A 21,689-nucleotide genomic window follows, 5' to 3' on the forward strand; every position below is an offset into this window, starting at 1 on the left:
AGTAGCGTAACGGTCGAAAGGAAGGTCAGAGGCAACGTACGCGCGCCAAGTTCAAATGTGGAGGCGCGCGGAAATGAGGAGAGCCCTGAGGAGGAGCCTGGTCCCAAAGCACGAAGGAGGGGGGAGCAGGCGTCAGAAGACTCAGCCTCGGGGGAGTCCCGGAGGGAGGGAGCACAGGGGGGCAGAAAGACCCTGCGGAAAAGGAAGGAGAGGAAAAGGTGGAGCAGTACAAGCCTCTTAAGCTGGTGCAGGGGCGGGACTGACTCAGAGGGGACTTCTAACATCTAAGGGTAACAGATGAGGAGCCACGGAGCTTGGATGTAATGACAACAATGTTCTTCAATAAAGCCTTTTGTATATAACTTGGACTGGACTTTGGTCTCTTGTGAGCTGGGACCTCGGGTGGCTCTGACAAACATGCTACCTTAAATATGCTTTTTTTCAAGAAGAGGTTACTAGTAATTTGTTCTCGAATTAATCACATTATAAGTAAAGTAGAGTGATGATATTTCAGAACAATTGTCAGTCCATCAACGTTAAGCGTTTTTGCTTTTTTGTATTTGAGTAGACATTTACTAAATTACTGAAAGGTAAAATCATGCTGGCTACCACCTGGTCACTGGTAATTCATAAAATACGAAATTAGAACATGAGCCAGATTTCAAAAATGGTCCAATCAGGGCTTTCAGCTGTGTGAACAAACCTCAGGTTCACACACACTATCATCCTGTTGTGTACTGTGATTCTTTTTATCTCCCTCTTTGTTCTATGTTCTGCCAAACCATTGTTTGTCAGACCGGGCAAAGTATGTGCAAACCCCTGGAAACAGAAACCATGGTTTGATCATGTTTTCCATTCCTAGTTCCCAGACAAATAATGGCTTATGCAAAGCTGCCCGGTGTGCACATAACACCTAAGAGGAAGGGAATGAAGGAATCACAGTATGTGAGGGGAGGAGGTAGTGGAAAGGAATACATAAGGGTGATTCATATTCACAAAGTGGCAGCCCATAGTGTAATATCTGAACTGAGCCATTGCAATCTATCTTGCTCCTGCTATAAGAAATGGAAATTTGCTTGCTCAAGCAAGCGTAAATCAAATGGGGTGGAGTCAGACTTTGCTCCTGCCAGTGGAGAGTGGGAAGGTAAACCACCCCTCTACTAGACCAATGAAACTGCTTTGACATTGCAGGCTACAAATGACGTGTGAAGCCAGTGGGAATATTGACAGAGGCTCTCTGTGCCTAGATAAGATATGCATGACAAGATATCTCACAGGTACAGTGGAGAGGCAGAGAAAGGAAAACTGCTCTCTTTAACTGTGAAAGACATAGGCCCTCTAAGAGGAAAAAGAAGAAGGTAAGGTCAGTTTTGAGAAACTGCTCAAAATGACTTTTAACTAACACAATACATACGGTAAGTCATTGAATTGCCATGCTGTTGTTGTTTGGTGCAAAGGGAAAGTTTGGTAAGTTCTCTGTGGTGTTAAGGAAAAACAACACCTGAACACCTGTTTCAACAGCTAAATTTAAGAAAAGGCTGGAATTTGGCACTTTACATTGTTTTGGATACATATTCCTGTTTTGAAGGGCAATGGCTACATGATCTGGTAAAAGAAACTGTGGTTAAATTAACTCTACAGCCTGTACTGATGCAGCCAAAAGTTTATTGGCATGTTTTTCCCCTTTGGCTCTGTCCATAGGGTTCATTACTTACAGCTCCTGCAGAATCAATCTGAACTGGCCAAAATCAGTGATGGGTTTTATAGCACAATAAATGCCTTGCCATACAAGCACAGGTTATACATGGAAGAACCTGGCAACTGTCTTTTCAGAAATCCCTGTCTCATGATAGTGTGCACAGTTTCTGCCAATTTAACAGATTCATCAACATTCATATTTTTAGAGGTGTCATCCAGGCAGCTACACAGTGTGTGTTTTCCTGGAGATGAGTACTGGTGCAGAAAACCAGTATTATTGATAAAATCTTGGCATATCTGAACAAAAAAAGGAGATATTAAATGTATCTTCTCCTTTCTCCATGACAGCTTCTCATGCAACAAAAAGACATTGTTTCATACATAGTCCTTGTTAAAGAAACCTTTTAGCACTTCTTGAGCAATGAATTAATTAGTTTTCCAGCACTAATGAAATGAGAGAAATAGCTTTCCAGCTGATAATGCAATGAATGGAAAAGCTGAATAACTCTCACGGATGGTACACACAAGGCATCAGTTGCTCTGTGATTCTAAAATTCCTGACTTAAGTGACTTACATTGCTGCTGAGTCTGTTTTGCTTTGTCCTTGTCCATGTAATGGACACCACATGTTCTATTCTGCTTTGCAAAACAAGATATTTGTAAGTTTAACTTGATAAAGTGTAAAAAGAAGAGAAAAAACCCCTGAAGAAAAGACAGATGGCAGGCTTTCTTCCCCAAAACACAATTTCATAATCTGCATGCAACTGCTAATAGGTAAACACTAAAAACATTTCTTTTTTTGACAGAGAATTGCTGATAAATTGTCAACATAAACTTCGTCTCTGGTTACTCCTATGATCTAAAGCTCTTCTGTGAGCTTTGTCCCATCAAAGTCGGCTTCTTACAGCTGTATCAAAATTTATGAATGTATATGACTATAAAGTGACTGAAGGCAACCCATAATGCATGTTTGTTTATTGTGTATCAGCTCTTTTGTTCAGTACAAGCTGGGTGGGGGGAGTTGTCCAGCGCTCCCTCCCTCCCTCCCTCCCTCCCTCCCCCCCCCTTTAACCTTTACAATTGATGATGAAAAACTACACTGGCAACACTATTTTCATAGGAACTTAAAGCAAAGGCCTAGTTGCAAACAACACTTACTGACATGGGTAAGACTACACTGTGCTAATCTATAAGATATCTATAGACATTATAGGAGCAGCTTATCTAATAGGGTGCAATCTGCCATATCAGATGGAGGTTAATTATGAAAATAAACTAAAAGGCATAACCTTCATTTATAGAATCAAATCTTTTTTGCCTCTGCCATATTAAGATACCATTTTGCTTATGTAAGATTTTTTTGTTTTGAATTATTATTATTATTATTATTATTCAAATTTATTAATCCATGCCCTCATTACTGCCTACATTAGCTGTGGCTCTGCAGGTTTTCAGACCAGGGTTCTCCTAATCCCACCTGAAGACACTGGGGCCTGATCCCAGGACATTTGCATGCAAAGCTGATGCTCTGCTACTGAGCTACAGCTCTTTCCCATTGTTAACATTCTTAGAATCATAGGATTGTAGAGATGCAAGGGACCACGAGGGTCATCTAGTCCAACCCCCTGCAGTGCTGGAATCCTTTGCCCAACATGGGGCTCAAAACCATGACCCTGAGATTAAGAGTCTTGTGCGCTACTGACTGAGCTATCTAGGTGAGAGAGAAAGAAAGAAGGAAAGACATCATATGGTCTTAAAATGAGCTGCTGTTTACTGTATAGTCTTGAGTATGTTCTGCATGAAGAGAGAACATACTCAAGGTGTTTTTCAAGAGGGTGGTATAAGAATACTTTAGTCAAACAAACAAAAAATTCATCTTGCCCCACTCTTCAGCTGACTTCACCTCCCCATGAAAATGTCCCCCTGCCCTTTATTCTGCTCCAGTAATACAAGACTTATGTCCTTAGTGCAACTTTTAAGAGCGCTTTATTAAATCACTGAGTCACTTATAATCATCCCCACAAACAACCTTGATACAACACCTAGTTTTGGGATGTCAGGAAATTAGCACTGCACAAAATTAAATTTGGTGCATAAGGACTTGTTTGTGGAAACCATTTCTGTAGCTTTCAACATTTTTCTATTTTGTGAGCTAACGTATTTCAAAATTATTTCTGTACATGGGAGTTGATTTATAGGAAAGAAATTAATCAAATTTTCAGTCTCCATTACTGAAATTTTGGCTGTCTGCCTGTGATTGAACATTTGCATTTCTAGTTTTCACTGAGCTTATCAAATCAACATTCCCCCCCCAACTCTCTTTTAAAGATAATGTGCTATGATTAGTACTAACTGTTAAAAAGACAAAAGACAAGTTTAATTATTAAGATTTCTGTGCTTTTTCCACAGGTGCTTTGGACATTTGTCTGACAGATTCCTTTAAAAAGGAATTCTTCAAATTTTTACCGAGAGAAAACCAATCTGTCTGCAAAAGCAGTCTGTGACATTGGCTCATACCATATATATATATATATATATATTCTTTTAAGACTTTAGTGAAGTGTATATTTAGATCTTCTGTGCTACGGATAAATTGTTGAAATAAAATGTCCCTGGTGTCCTCTCACATAGGCTGCCTTCATGGTGGCTAAACATCCCAAGGCATTTCCTTATTCCACCAGAGGCTCAGCTGAAGGCCAGAATGATCTCTGCATCGCAGCAAATATTTTCTCTTTCAAGAACACACATTCACAGATGCCTGAGGTTATGTGTAACTTGCTGCTGAGAACATGATAGCCAATGTACTTGTTTACTCAGTTACTATGATGGGTCAGCACTAAAGTAATTTCTTCTGTCAATTCAGAGAGAGTTTTCGGCATGGGCTGAAATCCTGGATTCAATATTTAGTGCATGCTGATGGTTCAGCATTCTTTCAAGTCTTGAAAGTGCATTCAAAATACGTGCCCCGCAAGCTGACCAGGTTTCTCCTGAGGCTCATATGTCCCCAGGAGTCCACGCCTGAGCTCTAACGGGAGGAAGTCTTCCTCCCTGCTGTGCTCACTGTTCAGGTCTTTCTCATGGCTAGAAACTCAGGGAAGCATACCAGCCAATCATGGGCTTTTCCCCACCCAACTGGAAGTTGTTCTCTTGGAAGTCTCCACACCATTCACCCTACGTAGCTGGACAAACTTCCTTTTTGTTCTGGGGTTTCCTCCTATGAAAAATTACCTCCCTCAAGTTCAATGAACAACTACAGGACTAGAGGAATGTCATACCTCGTCCTTAATTTGTGTGTAGAGGCTAAACAGTAGTGACTAAAACAGTACAGAAAGCATTTACACCACGGAGAAAGAGGCGACTCCAACTCCCATCATTCGCAGCCAGCATGGCCAATGATCAGGAATGATGGGAACTGTAGTCCAGTGTGAACTGGAGGACCAAATGTTCCCCATCCATGCTTTCAATGGATGGCAATTTGCCTAAGAAGAAAGGGGACTGCTGTAAGTTTAGCATGATGTGTGAATATGAAACAGGTGACAATATGGAAATTGCATACTCAATTTGGAATTCTTTTTTTAAAAAAAATATACAAAAGGTTTGTTGTCAGATAGCTTCTTAAACCTTCAAAAGCATTGTTTACATTCAAATCAGGTGTTCTGGGGTGGAAACTCAGTTCCACCTGCCAGTATCTAACTGAAGAGATGCTTCATCTTTTCAGAGGACATTGTCTAAAAGTAAAAAAGAAAGGTCTTCATTTGCACAGTGTACACCTTTCCTTGTTTTCTCAACCATTTCCTGCTTATAGACATGTCTTTAGCATGTCAGCTGATGCGTGTGCTCACATACAATATGCAAGCCTGTTTGGTACAAAAACACCTCTGCTCATGCTCTGTGAGAGTCAGGGAAGAATAGAAGTTAAGACTGTTGGACTAGGATCCAGAAATCCAGGGTTCAATCCCTTTGAAGTCACGGAGCTCACTGGGTGATCTTGGGCTCGTCTCTCTCTTCTCAGCCTAGCCTACCTCAAAGGGCTCTTGTGAGGATAAAAACTGGGAGAAGGAGAACCATGAACATCACCTTGAGCTCTTTGGAAGAAATGTGGGATATAAATGTGACAGTGAACCAAAAAGAAATGCTATTCACTTTAGAAAGAACAGTACCAGAATGTGTTCTATATGCTGCTATCGCTGGGTGAGATAAGATTAAGGTTCTCATTTTTAAAAGGTTTAAGAAAAATAGAGTAGGGATTATTGTACTTAAATATTCCTGAAGCTTCTGCCCAGAGCCTCGGTTTTACCTGGGCACTTGTCTGAAGTGAAAGTAGTCAGTTTTGCTATTATTTTCAAATCCTGGACCTTTCCAAGGTTGCACTTTGTCACTGTTGCTGTATTCTGTGGTCCCCCCACTAGCTGAAAGATCAATAACCATTTAATACTGCCATTTTACCCCATGAGCTAATGTTTTGTGTGTCTTGCTGTCCTGACGGACTGCAGGAAAACAAAACAACAACGAACAACACAAAGCAAAGCAAGGCAAAAGGATGTGTGAACTTGGATTTAAATATGTATTGGATGACCCAGCAGGAAGATTGGACAAGGCTCCTCTCTCTTGCAGGACAATAGAAAATAGGACAGCAGCACAGACTGTAAACAAATGTTAAGAGCTCAAACTGAAAATTGTGGTTATACTAAAGAGCTACTTTATTCTTAACCCCAAGGGAAACAAGGAGAGGCAAACCTTGGGTATGTTTTATTTATGGACAGTGATAAATGCTGGGTGGGGTGGGGTGGGTGGTGATAACTAAAGCCAGTTTCCTGATGCCCTTAAGTCACATCTACTCATATAGGTCTTTTTAAGGCTCATATGTAAATTCAGGAAAATTTGAATAATTCTAATGGCAGGCTGGAAACAGAGGACACCTTAGAATAATGACTATGGTATGTAAGGTCCTGTTCATGTAAGATCCAATGAACAGGATGTGATTTTTAAAAAATGACAATAAACCTTTAAATCATACAGGTAAACCCTATGCATGCTTCCACAGAAGCAAGTCATTTGCATTCAGTGGGTCATTTCCAGGTATTCTTAAATATTTACTTCTTTGTGGGCTACTAAGGCTGCAATGCTACACACAGTTATTTGAGAATGCCCCATTGAACTTAATGGGAATTACTTCTGAGTAGTGTTGTAAGTCAAGGTCTTTCCAGATAGACAGTGAGGCTGAAGAATGCTACATTGTTTTGTTTTGTTTTTTTTATCCCATATGATATGTGATGGAAGAAATTTGCACACACCTCCTATGGTTATTTTTGACTTCTTCAAACTAGTGGGTCAGATCACCATTTACTCAGTCACTGGATTTAAGACAGCCATAACCTCCAGGGATATTTAATTAGTTTCAGACTACTGCATCCTCCAAAAGGGGGGGGGGGGGAGATAACAGCCATTTAGAAATATAAATAGCAATGGGAAATAAATAAAATATCCATGTACTTTTTCCTTCGGAAATGTTCTTAACTTTAAAAGTCTTGTTCAATCTTTGGCAAACTTTCCAGGCTCAGACTTTGGCAGATATCCAGATATAAGAAGTATGCTTAAGTATGCTAGCTCTTCAGCCACCACAATCCTCTTTGAGAGTAAAGGAAACTTCTAACTACTCCTAAGGAGGCAAGACCAATGTTTACCTTATATCCTGAAGATTTTATGTGTACACCTCGCTTGGTCAGGGTAGATTTCATCCGGATGAAAAAAGAACGCTCTAGATTGTTGTCCGTTGTAAGTAGGCTGGGGCTTGTGGCTTCCACTAGAGTAGAAACAACAACAACAAAATAAAACAATTCATAGATAATTTCATTTTCACAATATCCTTTTGAATTACTTCATGTGAAGTGGGAAATCCTGATGATAGATCTCCCACTATATATTTTTTAATGGCAGCTGTGGATACGTCCCCCGTCCTGAATTAGATCAGGACCACCATTCTAGTGAGAGGGTAATCCTTTCGTCCTGTAATGTTTTCCCACTGAAAATGCTTTGTGCCACTGGGCAAAAAAAGGCCTGCTGTTGTCACTGGAAAAGATGGAAGAGGAAAGGAGGTTGGATGTCTCATATGGATAACTACTCGATATCGCTCATTCCTTTCACTGCATCTACTCTATAGTATGGCTGGAAGGGTGAAAATAATATATGTTAACCAGAACCACCTCCTGCATCAGATGATGGATCACATGGAAGCTGCTGATTTCCTCACTGTTGAGGTAATGCAAACCTGCTCCTACTTTTAACATTTATCCCTAGGATCAGCATGAACAGTGTTGTGGTGATGGTGGTGATTGTGGTAGGGGGAAAGAACAAGAGACTATCTTGGGCTGATTGCTTAGGAACTCTTTCTTTGACTATAACTAGGAGGGAAAGAGAGGGAGCCAGGTGGGTGGTGTGTGTGTGTGTGTGTGTGTTTTAAGGAAGAGTAAAAAGAGAGGATAGCCTCAAGCTGGTGGCGGATGGAAGCAATTTATTCTCTGCCTAGTAAGTTATACTGGTCCTGTGTGGCCTTCTCCAGTGCTCTCAAGTAAGACGTCTAGAAAAAATGCACTGGACAATCTTCAGATAATAAACTGCAACTCTCACTCTTGAGGTCTGCTTCTCTCTTTGCTCTTTCATTAGCTGGAAATGGTTTGGAAGTTGGGGAGAGATAATGGCAACACTCATTTGTCTCCCTGAAAATAAGAACATAGCCTGCTCACCAGAAAGCTTATATCATTTTAATATCAAATGTAAATATACACTTTCGTTGTCTAAATTAATTAAATGTGGGGCAAGCCTTCATAAAAAACAGCCATATTGGCAATATTTCTGTATAGGGAGTTTAAATTAACCAAAAAAATGTTTTACTAGTGTCTTTAAAGAGTATTGCTAGTTATGAGGCAAGACTTTTCTTGTTATATTTCCTTGCATATACCTTGTACTGATGTGATCACATTTACATTGTGTTTATGGCATTAGCTCTGTTGTGATGAATACAATAACAAGAATGCCCCTTTCTTTAGTGTCTCTCTTAAGAGTGGGCTTTTTTTTGTTTTAGAGAGCATGAATTCCATGTCATTTTAAATGTACAGCTCTTTATCACTCGAGGGAAAAGCAGAGCCATGTTATATTTAGTACTTTCATTTCTTCTGATTAAATATGAATTACTATGAAATTTTTCTCATCATCTAACACGCCATAATACGCCAACAGCTTTTTAATACACTATATAAGCACAAACTTCTGCTCTAAGAGTTTAATTTGCCCCTCTAATCCAATCACATCAACCTTATTTCTCTTATCAGAGATTCCCATTTTGAATTAAATGAGCTCATTAGTTTTAATCAAAAGCAGAGAGATCAAAACTTAAACGTAAATGCTTTAGATCAGAACTGTCAGTCAGCCGTGCAGTTCTATTTTACTAAAACACAAGATCAGAGACCCTTAGAACCAATTTTTTCTCGTAAGGGATGCCGAGAGCTCGAAGATGCTATATCCTTTTTTTCCCCCTTTCTCCTTCCCAAGGACAGATTATACATTTAAGGTTAGACTTAATTTAGTGCATTTTTTCTTCCATCCTGGTGGAAATGGAAAAGTATGCCAATCTGCTGTTTGTCTCTTTCACATTTATTGGTGTTAGTCCTTGGAGACCTGAACAAACGTGAAGCCATCAGAAACCATGCCACAAACCTGGCCTCAACATTTCAGTTCCATTCAGCAATATCATGTTTGCAACATCTAAGAAATGAAATTTTCAAAGCAAGGAAATGTATGATCAGGATCAAGGTTACTGGAACCCTGAAACCACAAAAAGGGTCATAAGCAGATCTGGCAGCGAGAGGCTCACCATTAATTATTACTGATATTATACAACACTCTACAGTACAGTGCTTAAAGTGTACATTAAGAAACCACAGCATGTGTTCTTCCTGCTGAGTGAATAAATGTTAGAATCAGCTTAAAACATGCAGTTGCTATAGTCCAGTACATTATGACCTAACATAGGCAGCAAGTAAAATATGCTGAAATGCTGTTCATGGTAATCTTCTAAATATGGAGGAGAGTTACACAGCCCTGATTCTTCCTTTTCAACTATTGTACGGTTATACTCACAACCTAAAGTGCATTTAACCTGTACATATTCAATTTTTTATTTTTTTAAAGGAGGTGGGTGCCCAGGAAAAAAACAAACTTTGGCAGTCTCACCCACCATTGCACCCAGCGTGTGTTGGTTACACATGATTTGGGTTTTAGGCACTTTCTCTGGTATGTAACCCTTGCGTAAGCTGAGGGTTTACTGTACTTACAATAAGTCCGCATTCATTATTGTACTAATCAAGAAGGACAGTAGCATGCTGTGGAGAGAGAGAAAAGGTGGGAAACAGAAAGCTGCACTTCTCATAGAATGCATTCTAAGCGCTAATTTTATTCAAGTAATTTAATAATGTCTCACCATTATATAAAAGGGTCTGATAATCTGAATGAAGCCGGGATGAAATATATGCTTATGGAATTTTGAGGGATTCAGTATTTACCACCCATCACTGCAATAAATCACTCCGTAGACTACTGCACACATGAGAAGCAACACTGATCTCATAAATCAGACCATGGAAATCATATCCATCCCATAGCAATAACCATGACAATAAATACAGACAAGGCTGAGAAGCACAGCAGTCCTGAAATGATCCTGGTATCCAGAAGAACAGCAGAGGAACAGAACTGCACCACTGAAAAGGTAGTCGGGGGCTGGCTGATTGAGAGTAAACAAATACCTCGGATCAAACCTATACAGTGGTACCTCTGGTTACAAACTTAATTCGTTCCAGAGGTCCGTTCTTAAGCTGAAACCATTCTTATCCTGAGGCGCACTTTTGCTAATGGGGCCTCCTGGATTCTGTTCGCATCCTGGGGCCAAGTTCCCAACCAGTTGCAGCTACTTCCAGGTTAGTGGAGTTCATTACCCAAAGCGTTTGTAACCAGAAGCGTTTGTAACCAGAGGTACCACTATAGAAGAATCTATATGCTAGATTTATCTGCAATTCGGCTAGCTGTCAAGATATGGTTGCCAAATCAGGCCAAATTACGTATCATGGCATGGGGTTCAAATTATCTACGCCAGGGCTCTGGATTTAGCTTTGATGAGGCCCTGAGCTACTGAAGGTAATGGGGCCCTTTATATGTCCAGCTGTCCTTTGTCAACAACAAATTGTCGCTGTTTTTTGTGTTGAATATATGCTATATGGTAATTTACAGACCTAAAAGGTATCTAAAGCCATTTGCACAAAACAAAATATGTATTTTATCCAAGTAATTGTTGAACTGAAATACAATTAAGAAGAAGTGTATTTCTGGGGGAGCCCAAGAGAGTGGGGCCCTGAGCTATAGTTTGTTTGGCTTATACGTAAATCCGGCACTGATCTACGCATACGCACAAATACATACAATCGAATTGAATGGGACTTTCTCAAAGATAGATAGATATCTGCAACACCCGGTTACAATCTTATACAATCCTACACATACCGGGGAGTTAGTTGAATTGAGCTCAGTGGAACTGACTTTTGCATAGACAAATAGAAGCACAGAATCGCAGAGTTGGAAAGGACTGCAAGGGTCATCTAGTCCAAACCCTTGCAATGCAGAAATCTCTACTAAAGCATCCATTATTGATGGCACATATAGAATTGCACTATGATTATTACATTTATTACAAGGAGGGAGTGCATGTGGTGGGTGGGTGGGGGGAGCTGCTGTTTTCTCATGGGATTAGGAAAAAGAACAGCACCTGAGCTCAACCTTTCGCAATATCGCAAAGGTTGTTGTCAGTCCCTCTCTACATTTTTCCTTGCCATATTCTCATTTCCTTAGAGAAGCAGTGGTTGGGAGACAATTGGAGGTGTGGCTGGCTTGGCAGTGAAGGTTCATAGCTCTAATTATCTTTGAGCATTCAATGGCAGAGTGGGTGAGAGTGCTTAGCATCAGGCCAGAGCAGCACTTAATTTATAAACTTCAATTCTCAGGTGCATGTGAAAAAGTTGTTCTGTTGCATGCAGGCCAACATTTAAATCCTCAAGGATAGCATGATATGGGAAGAGTGCGCAATGAATGAGCAGATAAAATTCTCCGTTGAAAAGCGCAAAGCAAATGCTCATCAGTAAGACAACCCTATATGATCTTTTTAGGTTTCTGAACAGGCACTCAGGTGATCTTGCAATCCTAGTAGACACTTCCCTGAAAAGCTAAGGAAAGAATATGTATATATACGAATATGGAACTCAAATGTATTATACACATTATACAGCATTATACACCTTTAGGCACCAGGCAAAAACGTTCCTTTTTAACTAGGCCTTTGGTTGATTTGATTGACATCCTATGCTCTTTTAAAATGTGGTTTTTTTCTGGGGGGGGGGGTGTTTTTGAGTTGTTGTTTTTATTTTGATTATATATTTTGATTTTGTTCTGTGAACCGCCCTGAGACCTTCGGGTATAGGGCGGTATATAAATTCAATAGATAATAATACTAGAACATACATTTCTAGTAACCCTTCAAACGTGATTTTTTAAAAAAAGAAAAGAGCAAACAAGTGTATGCAGAAGGCAAACAGAAATTATCAGGGTTATGGGATGCTGTCTGTTAGCACAGAAATGATAGCAAAGGTGTGCATGCAAGACTCATACTTAAAACAAGAGTAGTTTGGAAATGTGAAAAGGTCCGCATATTATTTTGAATCATGGTAAAACTAGAAAACATCCAGTGAAATTAACACTTCATAAATCTAAATGGAAAACAGAAATACATGCATTATCTGAGATGATCAAAGTACTGGTTTTGACATATGAAGCCTTATGTGGCCAGACCTGAAAGACGACCCTTTCCCATACGAACCCACCCAGATCCCAGAAATGGGATTGCCTATGAACCAGACAAACCACAAGCTGTAACTACGGGTATCCCATCCAAATAAAAGATTAGCACAACAAAGAAACCAGAAATCACCCTACAGCATAACACCCTAAAGCCAGGATAAAGTGGAATATCTTAGCCTGGCATCTAAATGTGGACAGTTCTGGTGCGAGTTGTGTTTCCCTGAGGAGAGCATTCAGCAAACAGGGAACAAGCCCTAAAAACCTGTTTCTAGGGACCCTCATGCTTGCATGTCCATGCTAAGCCATGGTTTTGGTTTAGTGTGTTGTACAAACCAGGCTAATGTCCATTATGAGGTACATCATTTACCCTCTGTAGGCAAAGATATCACTGAACTTGTTGTGAATCATGTTCCTGCACAAGGGACCACTTATTTAGGAGCCAAATAAATGTTTTGAAATTAACGCAACTTAGTTTATTTTTCTTGAACACGGACATGGGGATGCAAAATCCTTTGGAAATGCTATTATAAATTGTAACTGCTTCATGTTAAAGAGCGGATATGTGGTTATAAAGATAATTTGAAAGATATACCCCGATGGTAATATACTTTGTCCTAACAGGATCAAGGGACTCTCATCCTGTTGGGAAGTTTTGCTGCTTTTCTTTAGTATCTTGTGAATCATTAACTAGCATTTTAGACTAGAGCAGAGTTGGGGAAACAGCTGTAATTTAGTACTGCCACTACTGGCCCACTAAAAGTGGCATTAAAATAAAATAAACTGAGAGGTGGAGGGGGGAGAAGAGAACAACTTAAGAACATAAGAAGTCTTTTTCTTTTCTTTTTTTAAGCCCACAAAAATCCTGCTTCTGCTGCCTACCATTGCCACTCTGCTTGTGATTTACCGAACATACTAAAAGAGCTTCCATTCCAGATTTTCATATGCCAAGCAGGAGCATGCTTCTTGGTGTGGGGCTCCCCTGAGGAAGTGAAGAGCATTTAAACTGCCTCATGCTGCTCACACAGCTAGTGTTTGGATGACACCACTCTGCGGAAAATATGCATAATGACAAAGTCAAGCTGCTACCAGTGGGTGTTTCTGCACAGGACTCTAAAGCGGTAAAGAGTTCAAGGGGTGGTGGTGGTGGAGGAGGAGGGAGAATGGGAGATAATAAAGCTAGCCTTTGAAAGTACATGACACCCAACACAAGATATTATGCAGGAAGCTATGGCACTACAAAGAGCAAAACAGTATGAATACTACCACGGCAACAACAATTGTTGTTTTCCATCTTACTGCAAAGCATCTATAAATGCTGCCACTTGAGGGATCTATTTCTTAAGAAAAATGCACTTCGTGCTCTCGGGATGCTCTAGGATTCAACTTTCTGTACCTCCATGCAGGATCGAGGGTAGCAATGTTTTTATCGCAATCATAAAATGGTTATGGGCCAATTCCTCTTATAAAGCAGTCCATAAGAGTGAGGACCCTTTCCCTCAGTTTTTTTTACAACATGATGTCAGACAAAGGGCACCAGGACTTAGTCTTTGTACTACAGTACAAAATAACAATACATAAACACCTTTGTGAAGGCAGCTTGAAACCCCATGTTTTCTATTAAGAAGTCATGTTCAATCTTCACTGTTGATAGAACAGAATAGCTAACACGGAGAACATTGTATATCAGAAAGGTCAATAGTTATTATGAGCTACAAATATATTTTTTTCCATCCTTCAGGCTGTTTAGCGCATATCACAGCATGAGCAGCTGTCTTCTTTAATGCTTTTAAAATTAGAATCCCAAAGAGGAAGGGGAAAAAATTACATTTGCAATGATTGCTCTTTGCTTTTGTAAGTTTACTTTAATACACTATTTTATATACATGAATTGTCTGTGTAGCCTAACCAAGGGCAGTAACTGGCTGTTAGTATCTAAGCTGGATTCCTCTATCTACGTCTGTTGCTAAAAAATACCTTATCATAAATTGTGTTAACATAATGTATTATTTTTGAAAGAGTTCTATTACACATTATTTATGCTAGTAACTTGATAAATGTATGTATATCTTACCTAGAGGTTATGTTACGTGCGTAGAGTGGCTGCTGTTGAGGTATAAATATTTACCAAGGATTAATACACTGTGGTATCTGCTTTATGAATTTCTACATATGTACAACAGCAACAACACAGTTGACTGTGGAGCTTTTTACGACAGCCATTGTGATAACCCTATCACAAGCACTACCACAATTAAAGATGTGAGACTGAGTCCCTCCCCCCATCTGCCTTCTTCTCAAGCATGAAAAATAGTTCAAACTATTACCACTCAGGCTTAAATTTCCAGTCTTCAAATTCCCAAAGCATCATTCTCAAAATGTCAGTTGCGAACAAAAACAGCTCAGCAATTTTGAAGTGTGATGAGAATGCAGAGGAAATAGTGGAAACTGGCTGGGAGTGTAAACTTATCGCAGAAGAAATTGCACCGTTTGGGTTTCAGATTTCTCCCTAAATAAAATGAAGAACAAGCAGTATAAGACTCTCAAAACTCCTTACAAACAAGGAGACCGTTCACTATGCAGAAAGGCCAGCACGCTGCAACAAAAACATTTTGAAACATCTAGCATCAGGTTCCACTGATGGATTTTGTTGTAATCTTCTTTGAAAGGCAGATTAAGTGGGGGTGCAAATATTTAAACAGGAGCTAGATACCTACTGCCTTAATTACTTTGCTTATGGCCCCTTTGGGGCAGGGCCACAGTTCAATGGGAGAGCACCAGGTCTACCTGGCATCTCCAGATAGAGCTGGCAATGTCCCATCACTGCAACAAAGAGCTAGGCAGACCAACTCACTGTAAGGCAGCTTCCTAGGTTTCCTTCCAATCTCTCTTCCAAAGGGGATTAAGAGTTTTCTAAAGAGGGAAAGAAACCACCAAAAGAGGTAATGATGCAGGTGGTGCAGGGCATCAACATGAATTTCCTGGCGGTAGCATCACTGCAGCTGATTCAGAGGGCATCTCTGGTGCTCTCATCAAAGCGCACAGCCATCTACCCATCCCAGTAAGCAGCAGCGCTGCCCCAGTGCTGCTCTAGGCTGGCTTCCTCTTGGCTGATAAGACCTTGAGTCTGGAGTCTGGAGAGGGATTCTGCAGAAGAAGCCCCACAACACACCAAGTACCAAAGTGCCAATCCTAAAGCCTTATTGAATCCAACAAAAACAGCAGTTCTTATTCTAAACCGGTGGTTCTCGAACTTTTTTCTCTGGGCCACGCTTTCAGAATAAAAATCTGCTCACGCCACCCTGAATGTTTTATTGATAAGAAATGCACTGGAAAACCCAAAGAAACAAATCCTAGCAGTGCTTGATTTATAACATAGAACACAACAACTTTATAATACGATCATGGGATATCTATAAATATTCTGCAAATGTTTCTTGGATTGTCCTTGAACCTTCCCACCACACTTGCCACCCTCTCCTGCCACCCGTGTGGCGCGGCACACCCTTTGAGAACCACTGTTCTAAACCATACTGCCTGCCAAGGCTATTCATGCACTATTCAGGATCTGTTCTGCACATTGTTAAAATACCATGTCATAGTGGTTCCGCAGAGAAAATTCTGTTCAACCTGTTGGTGGGTGGCAGTTGCAGTGTGACACACCAGCTCGCTGCTGGTGTCGGGGAATTCCAATTCTCCCACTCATGATATCGGCCAGTCGTGGGTGGGCTTTAGGAGATGTATGGGTATGATTTATAGTATGTAATCAGAAGGGGGAGTTGTATGGCTTTGCCTCTCCCTTCCAGGAATTGGGGTATCCTGTTAAAGGGATCCAGGAGAAAGTGTTTTCGTCCATAAGTCCAATCGCGGGCTGAGGGCCACAGCACTCCACAAGGAGTCGATTCCGCCCAGATGTTCGCTAAATCACAGGGACACCCTTTCTCAAAATCAACCCCCTAGGAAGAAGGCAGGCTGACTGAGTGGGAAATCACCCAATGCCCGAGCCAAATCACTTTCATCTGTAATCAATGAAGTTGTGGCCTGTTTCAATCCAAGAATGTTGTCCTGTGTTTTCATATAAGAAGTGCAAGGCACTGGCAGAAGACTCACTGCAAATGCCTTGTTCCCCTGAGGACTCCATATCTATGACAGGATTGTGCTACAAAGCTTTTATTTTGGAATACATCTGGCTTATCCTGAACTTCATTCGATTTCTTCCACATATCACAATTCACAAAAACATCAAAACTTGACAATTTCGAACATTTTAAGACTGCCACATTCTAGCACGTATTGGTTTGTCTAAACGATTCCCTGTGTTTCTTAATCTCTATTTGTGCTTCCTGTTTGTGTTTGCTTTCTTGCCATTTTTGTGTGTTTGCTTTTCAGTTTTGATTGCTCTATAAAATTCTTTAATGAAACAGTATGTAATTAGGCATATTTAAATATCAATATCAAGCTTGGTATGGATTTTTTTTTTTGAAAAAAATCACAGATAACTGGGAGAACACTGGAATGGATTTATGAAAACATGCAAAATTACATTCCTCTTCTCCCTGGCCTTTGGCTAATTAAACAATCTATGGCCTTTTAAACTTAGGGGGGATTATTATTGTTTGTTATTATGTTATATGTTTTTTACTGCCCTGTGATCCTCAGATGAAAGGTGATATAGAAATTTAATAAAATTAACAAATAAGTAAAATTAACCAAATACAAATCCTCAAGCAAACAAACAACTGCAGTGATATTTAAAAGAGCCCTGTAGGCTAATACAATATTATTATTACTACCGAATGGCAGACAAAAAGCTAAGCAGTTTACCAATGAGTTTATCATTGCTGAGGTTAGATTTGAACTCGAAGCTTCCTGGCTCCTAGATTATCCTCTTAGTCCTTCACTATACCTGGCTGTGCTAATGCTTGGGAGTTTTGAGACTGCATAGCTCAAGTTGCTTACTTCCGAGTAGACAAGGTATGGGAATGCACTGTAAATTAATCTGATGATCTCAACAGTAATATTTCTTCAAATGCTGTAAGCGCTTTGTCCATTTCTTGGAAAACACCAATTCACATTATTTGGTGTGGGTTTTCTTTTTTAAATTAAAAAACAAACAAACCACAGACCACCTGTCAAACTGAACAGGATTGTTTTGTTACTGGGGATTTTCACAAGACCTTTGACAAAACCAATCAGCAGCTGTCACATTCCTCAAAGAAAGGCCTTTTAAAATTAGCCTACCGTGCAGGTATTTTGGCAGAATTTATCACATGTCTTGAATGGCGCATGCTTTAGCTTTTCTCTTTATACACACAAATGGCTTTTGTGCAAGTTTAACACACTTTGTCAGTCCCTCCTTCAGGCAAGCTCTGGTTTATAACACACCTTGACACAACACAAGGAGAGGAATATGCCAGACAATAAATTATAAGATATTTCTCTCCAAGTCAGACTTAGTAGCATCTATGCCTGGAAACGGACTAATTGAGAAGAAAACTATTTTGGCACACCACATTTTCTAAAACTCCTCCAGCACAATGTTCCTTCGGTTTTTGCTCATATTTATCATTTCCTCAACATTGCATTTTCACTACACAGGAGCCTGCACTGTTGATTTTTCTCTCTCTCTTCCTCCAAGCCTGGAGATCACCCCATGGATTAACAAATGATTGAGGATTCTCTCTTAAAAGACTCTTTAAAAACCTGTCAGAATCAGCCTGAGACACAGATTTATTATGAACTATTTAAAGGGCTTAATATATGTATCCCCAAAGAGCCCTTGGAGCAAACTAAAAAGGAAGAGTGGAGTTCTCAAAGAATGGGAAAAATTCTCCAATGCCCCACTTTCTTCACACCACGATTACTGTTTACTCAAAGGATAAAATGCCTAACCTGTCACATGCAGCCTTCAGAAGCCATATTGCCGGTGATGTACAGTAGAAACAGAACCAAAACAATGGGACTTGACAGTAATACCCTGCGAAAGGCAGCTATAATTTACTTTCTAACCTATTCACTAATGTGGATACGTCTTGTAGGAAAAAAACCTGATCTTCTGACCCACGCAGTAATCAAACAACTGCCAGGGTGTTTATTGTCATGCAAGCTGTGACCATTACCTTAATTATATGTTACCGTATAAAAAAACCTTCCCTAATGAGCAAATCTTCTCCCACATGTGTGCCAACTCACCCTTCTGTCCTTGAAAAGCAGCGCTGCTTTTGATTTTGACCGGGCGTTTTAAAGCGTGTTAGAACTATTTCATCTAATGAGTGATGCTGCCTTACCTACAACATTTATTTTATTAGGATGCCATGATATAATTAACATTATCAGCTTTGCACTAGGAACACAACCTGGGAAGAAAAGATCATATATGATCATATATGCTGCTTCAGCTGGGTCCAGTAAATGATGAGACTGAGATTTGTAGGAGACACAGCGTTATCTCACTTTCTAATAATCTCCTTGAAACCTACAAGATGTAAAGCAATTACAACGGACTCCCCCAGTGATCCCTCCCAGACCCATCAGTGAGTTAGAGACTTCTCTTGCATGTGAAGATTAGGCTCCAGCAGATTGAGGGAATGAGACCAACGAGGTGTCCAATGGTCAAGAAGGAGGTTTCTGCACTTGCTGTAGATGGAAGTGAGGGGCACATGAGGTTCGTCTACCTCAGAAGGTAGCCCATCTAGGAGAAGGAAAACTCTGATCCTAAACCACTGCTGCCTTGTGGCATATCTTAGGGAGAAGAAAAGGTTAAGGCGTAAACCCTATACAAATCCCGAGCGGAGTCCCTAAGACAGTTGGATGGTGCCTTGTATGCCTCCTTCCGGCAACTCCTGCAGCCAAGCTGGTGTCAAAATATTACTCTGCTTTCCTTTGGGCCACATCCTTTCTCTTCCCTTCACACAAGTAGGGAAACAAACAAGGTAGCCATAGTTAACTAGAGCCAGTGTGGTGTAGTGGTTAGGAGCAGTGGACTCGTAATCTGGGGAACTGGGTTCGCGTCTCTGCTCCTCCACATGCAGCTGCTGGGTGACCTTGAGCTAGTCACACTTCTCTGAAGTCTCTCAGCCCCACTCAACTCACAGAGTGTTTGTTGTGGGGGAGGAAGGGAAAGGAGAATGTTAGCCGCTTTGAGACTCCTTCGGGTAGTGATAAAGCGGGATATCAAATCCAAACTCTTCTCTTCTTCTTCTTCTTCTTCTTCTTCTTCTTCTTCTTCTTCTTCTTCTTCTTCTTCCGAGGGCTTCCAAGCAAGCCAGAATTGATAACCAACTTTAATCCATGAGTTCATATCCTGGGTTGTTTAGAAGCCATTAACCATTGTTTCCCAGCTTGCACGTAATGGGAAGCTATGCTTAAGTGTGGTTTCTTGGCTTGTTTCATCACTTGTGAGAAGCAGGAGAAAAGGCACTGTGGGCAGGTGCAATTCACCTTGTACATCCCCTTCTTATTAAGCCAGGATTTGGTAATGTAAATGTAGCATGTAACATTAAGCTAAATCATGGCTTAGCACAAATGTGCAATCATGCAGACTCTGGAAGGAAGACGCTGCCTGCTTTGCTCCTCCTCTGGTCTTGCTGTCCCTATGCTACATAATGGTGGTTCTGTAAACCAAGAAGAAACCTTGGTTACTGAGCAAGGTTCAGAAATCATGCTAAGAGGAGGAGCAAAGTGGCCATGGTCTGTGTTTTGGGAGCCTGCACATTCACACACTAAACCATAATTTGGTTAGTGTTATACCGGTATGTGAAATGGGTCATTGTATGCAGTGGTTTGAGGACTGCAGCCATAATGCCACTTTTGATGTTTGCAGTTTTTCATATTCAGAAACAGACCAGTGTGAACTGTTATTCTACTTTAACAATAGTATGTTATTTAGGAGTTCAAAGAGCTCCTTAATGACAACTTCTGCACTTCATGAGTTGAAGGGGGGAAAGCATCAGTAAGATCTCTGGGCCTTTGAGATTTACAAAGAAATCATATTAACATATTTCACAGCAAACAAATTGCACAGTAAGGAACATTATAAAACTGATTTAAACTGGATACCTAATATGACTTGTTTGATGGCCTGTTTCAGCATCTGCACCAATACAGCCAAATATTTCTTAGACTTACCAATATATGTTCTTTAATGAGTAAGAGATAATGGGGGAATGCAACCATTTATGCCATGTGTTCACAGGCACTCCAGATCATGTATGAATAGGCAATTGTGACTGCTACGTAGTCTGGAAATCTGGGGAATCCTATAAAGTCTCGGATCTCTACACCCCTTTTATTCTTGCAACTTTTGAATTGATTCTGAGCTGTCTTTTATTCAAGTTTCTAGTCTTCGTTATTGTGGAGATAGATGTGAAAGCCTAGACAAAGACGTTCATTTATTGCATAGCCATCATTTTGACACAAACAATAAAATCTCTGCATCTGCTGTAAGTCAAGGTTTAGGCAGGGATGAAAGCCATTTTCTGACTGTTGTATCTTGCAAGAGCGCTAGTGAGATATAGGGAGCATACTTAATAAAATCATGCATTTGCATAATTATGACTTCCTTATATTAGAATTTTTGCATTCTGTTAGCAAATTTGGCTTTTGCTAACACGATGCAAAAGTTGTTAATGAGTCTCATTGTATTAGCAACTTTCTATCACATTAGCAAAGATTAAATTTGCTAATGGAATATGACAGTCACTAACATAAGATTAGTGCAAAGAGAGACCAAAATCTCAGTAGGCCATCAAAAGGTAATGATCAACATGTAAACAATGCCTTGCCTGTTTTTTTCTTTTCTTTGTTAACTATACGTGAATGTGTGTGCAATGTCACTCCCATTCACTTCTACAAAAAACTCCCTAGGAGGGTCTTGTTTTACACAACACTAATGCAACCACAACACAATGATTAATTTTTGATAGAAAATCATGAGCCATCAACTTTCCTCATTAGAAGAGAAGTGAATCATGAAAACAAATGAGCTGATAGAAATATCACATAAAGCAAGTGTCCTTAAAGTCAGATATTATTATTCTTATTGCATAAGTAATTTAGATAGCATTTCCTTGTTACAGTAAGGAGCTTTCCGAAGT

General features: G+C 40.1%; 1 protein-coding gene across 12 annotated transcripts in view; it reads right to left on the reverse strand.

Moving 5' to 3' along the window:
- NPAS3 (neuronal PAS domain protein 3) overlaps positions 1-21,689 on the reverse strand; it is a 617,308-nt gene that overhangs the window by 41,756 nt on the left and 553,863 nt on the right. For all 12 annotated transcript variants that reach the window (XM_083740963.1, XM_083740962.1, XM_083740958.1 and 9 more), the window contains one exon: positions 7,383-7,501. In XM_083740963.1, the coding sequence (XP_083597089.1) occupies positions 7,383-7,501 (119 nt within the window). The remainder of the gene's footprint in view (positions 1-7,382; positions 7,502-21,689) is intronic.

Source organism: Podarcis gaigeae (assembly GCF_964106915.1).
Source record: "Podarcis gaigeae genome assembly, chromosome: 1".
Lineage (NCBI taxonomy): Eukaryota > Metazoa > Chordata > Lepidosauria > Squamata > Lacertidae > Podarcis > Podarcis gaigeae.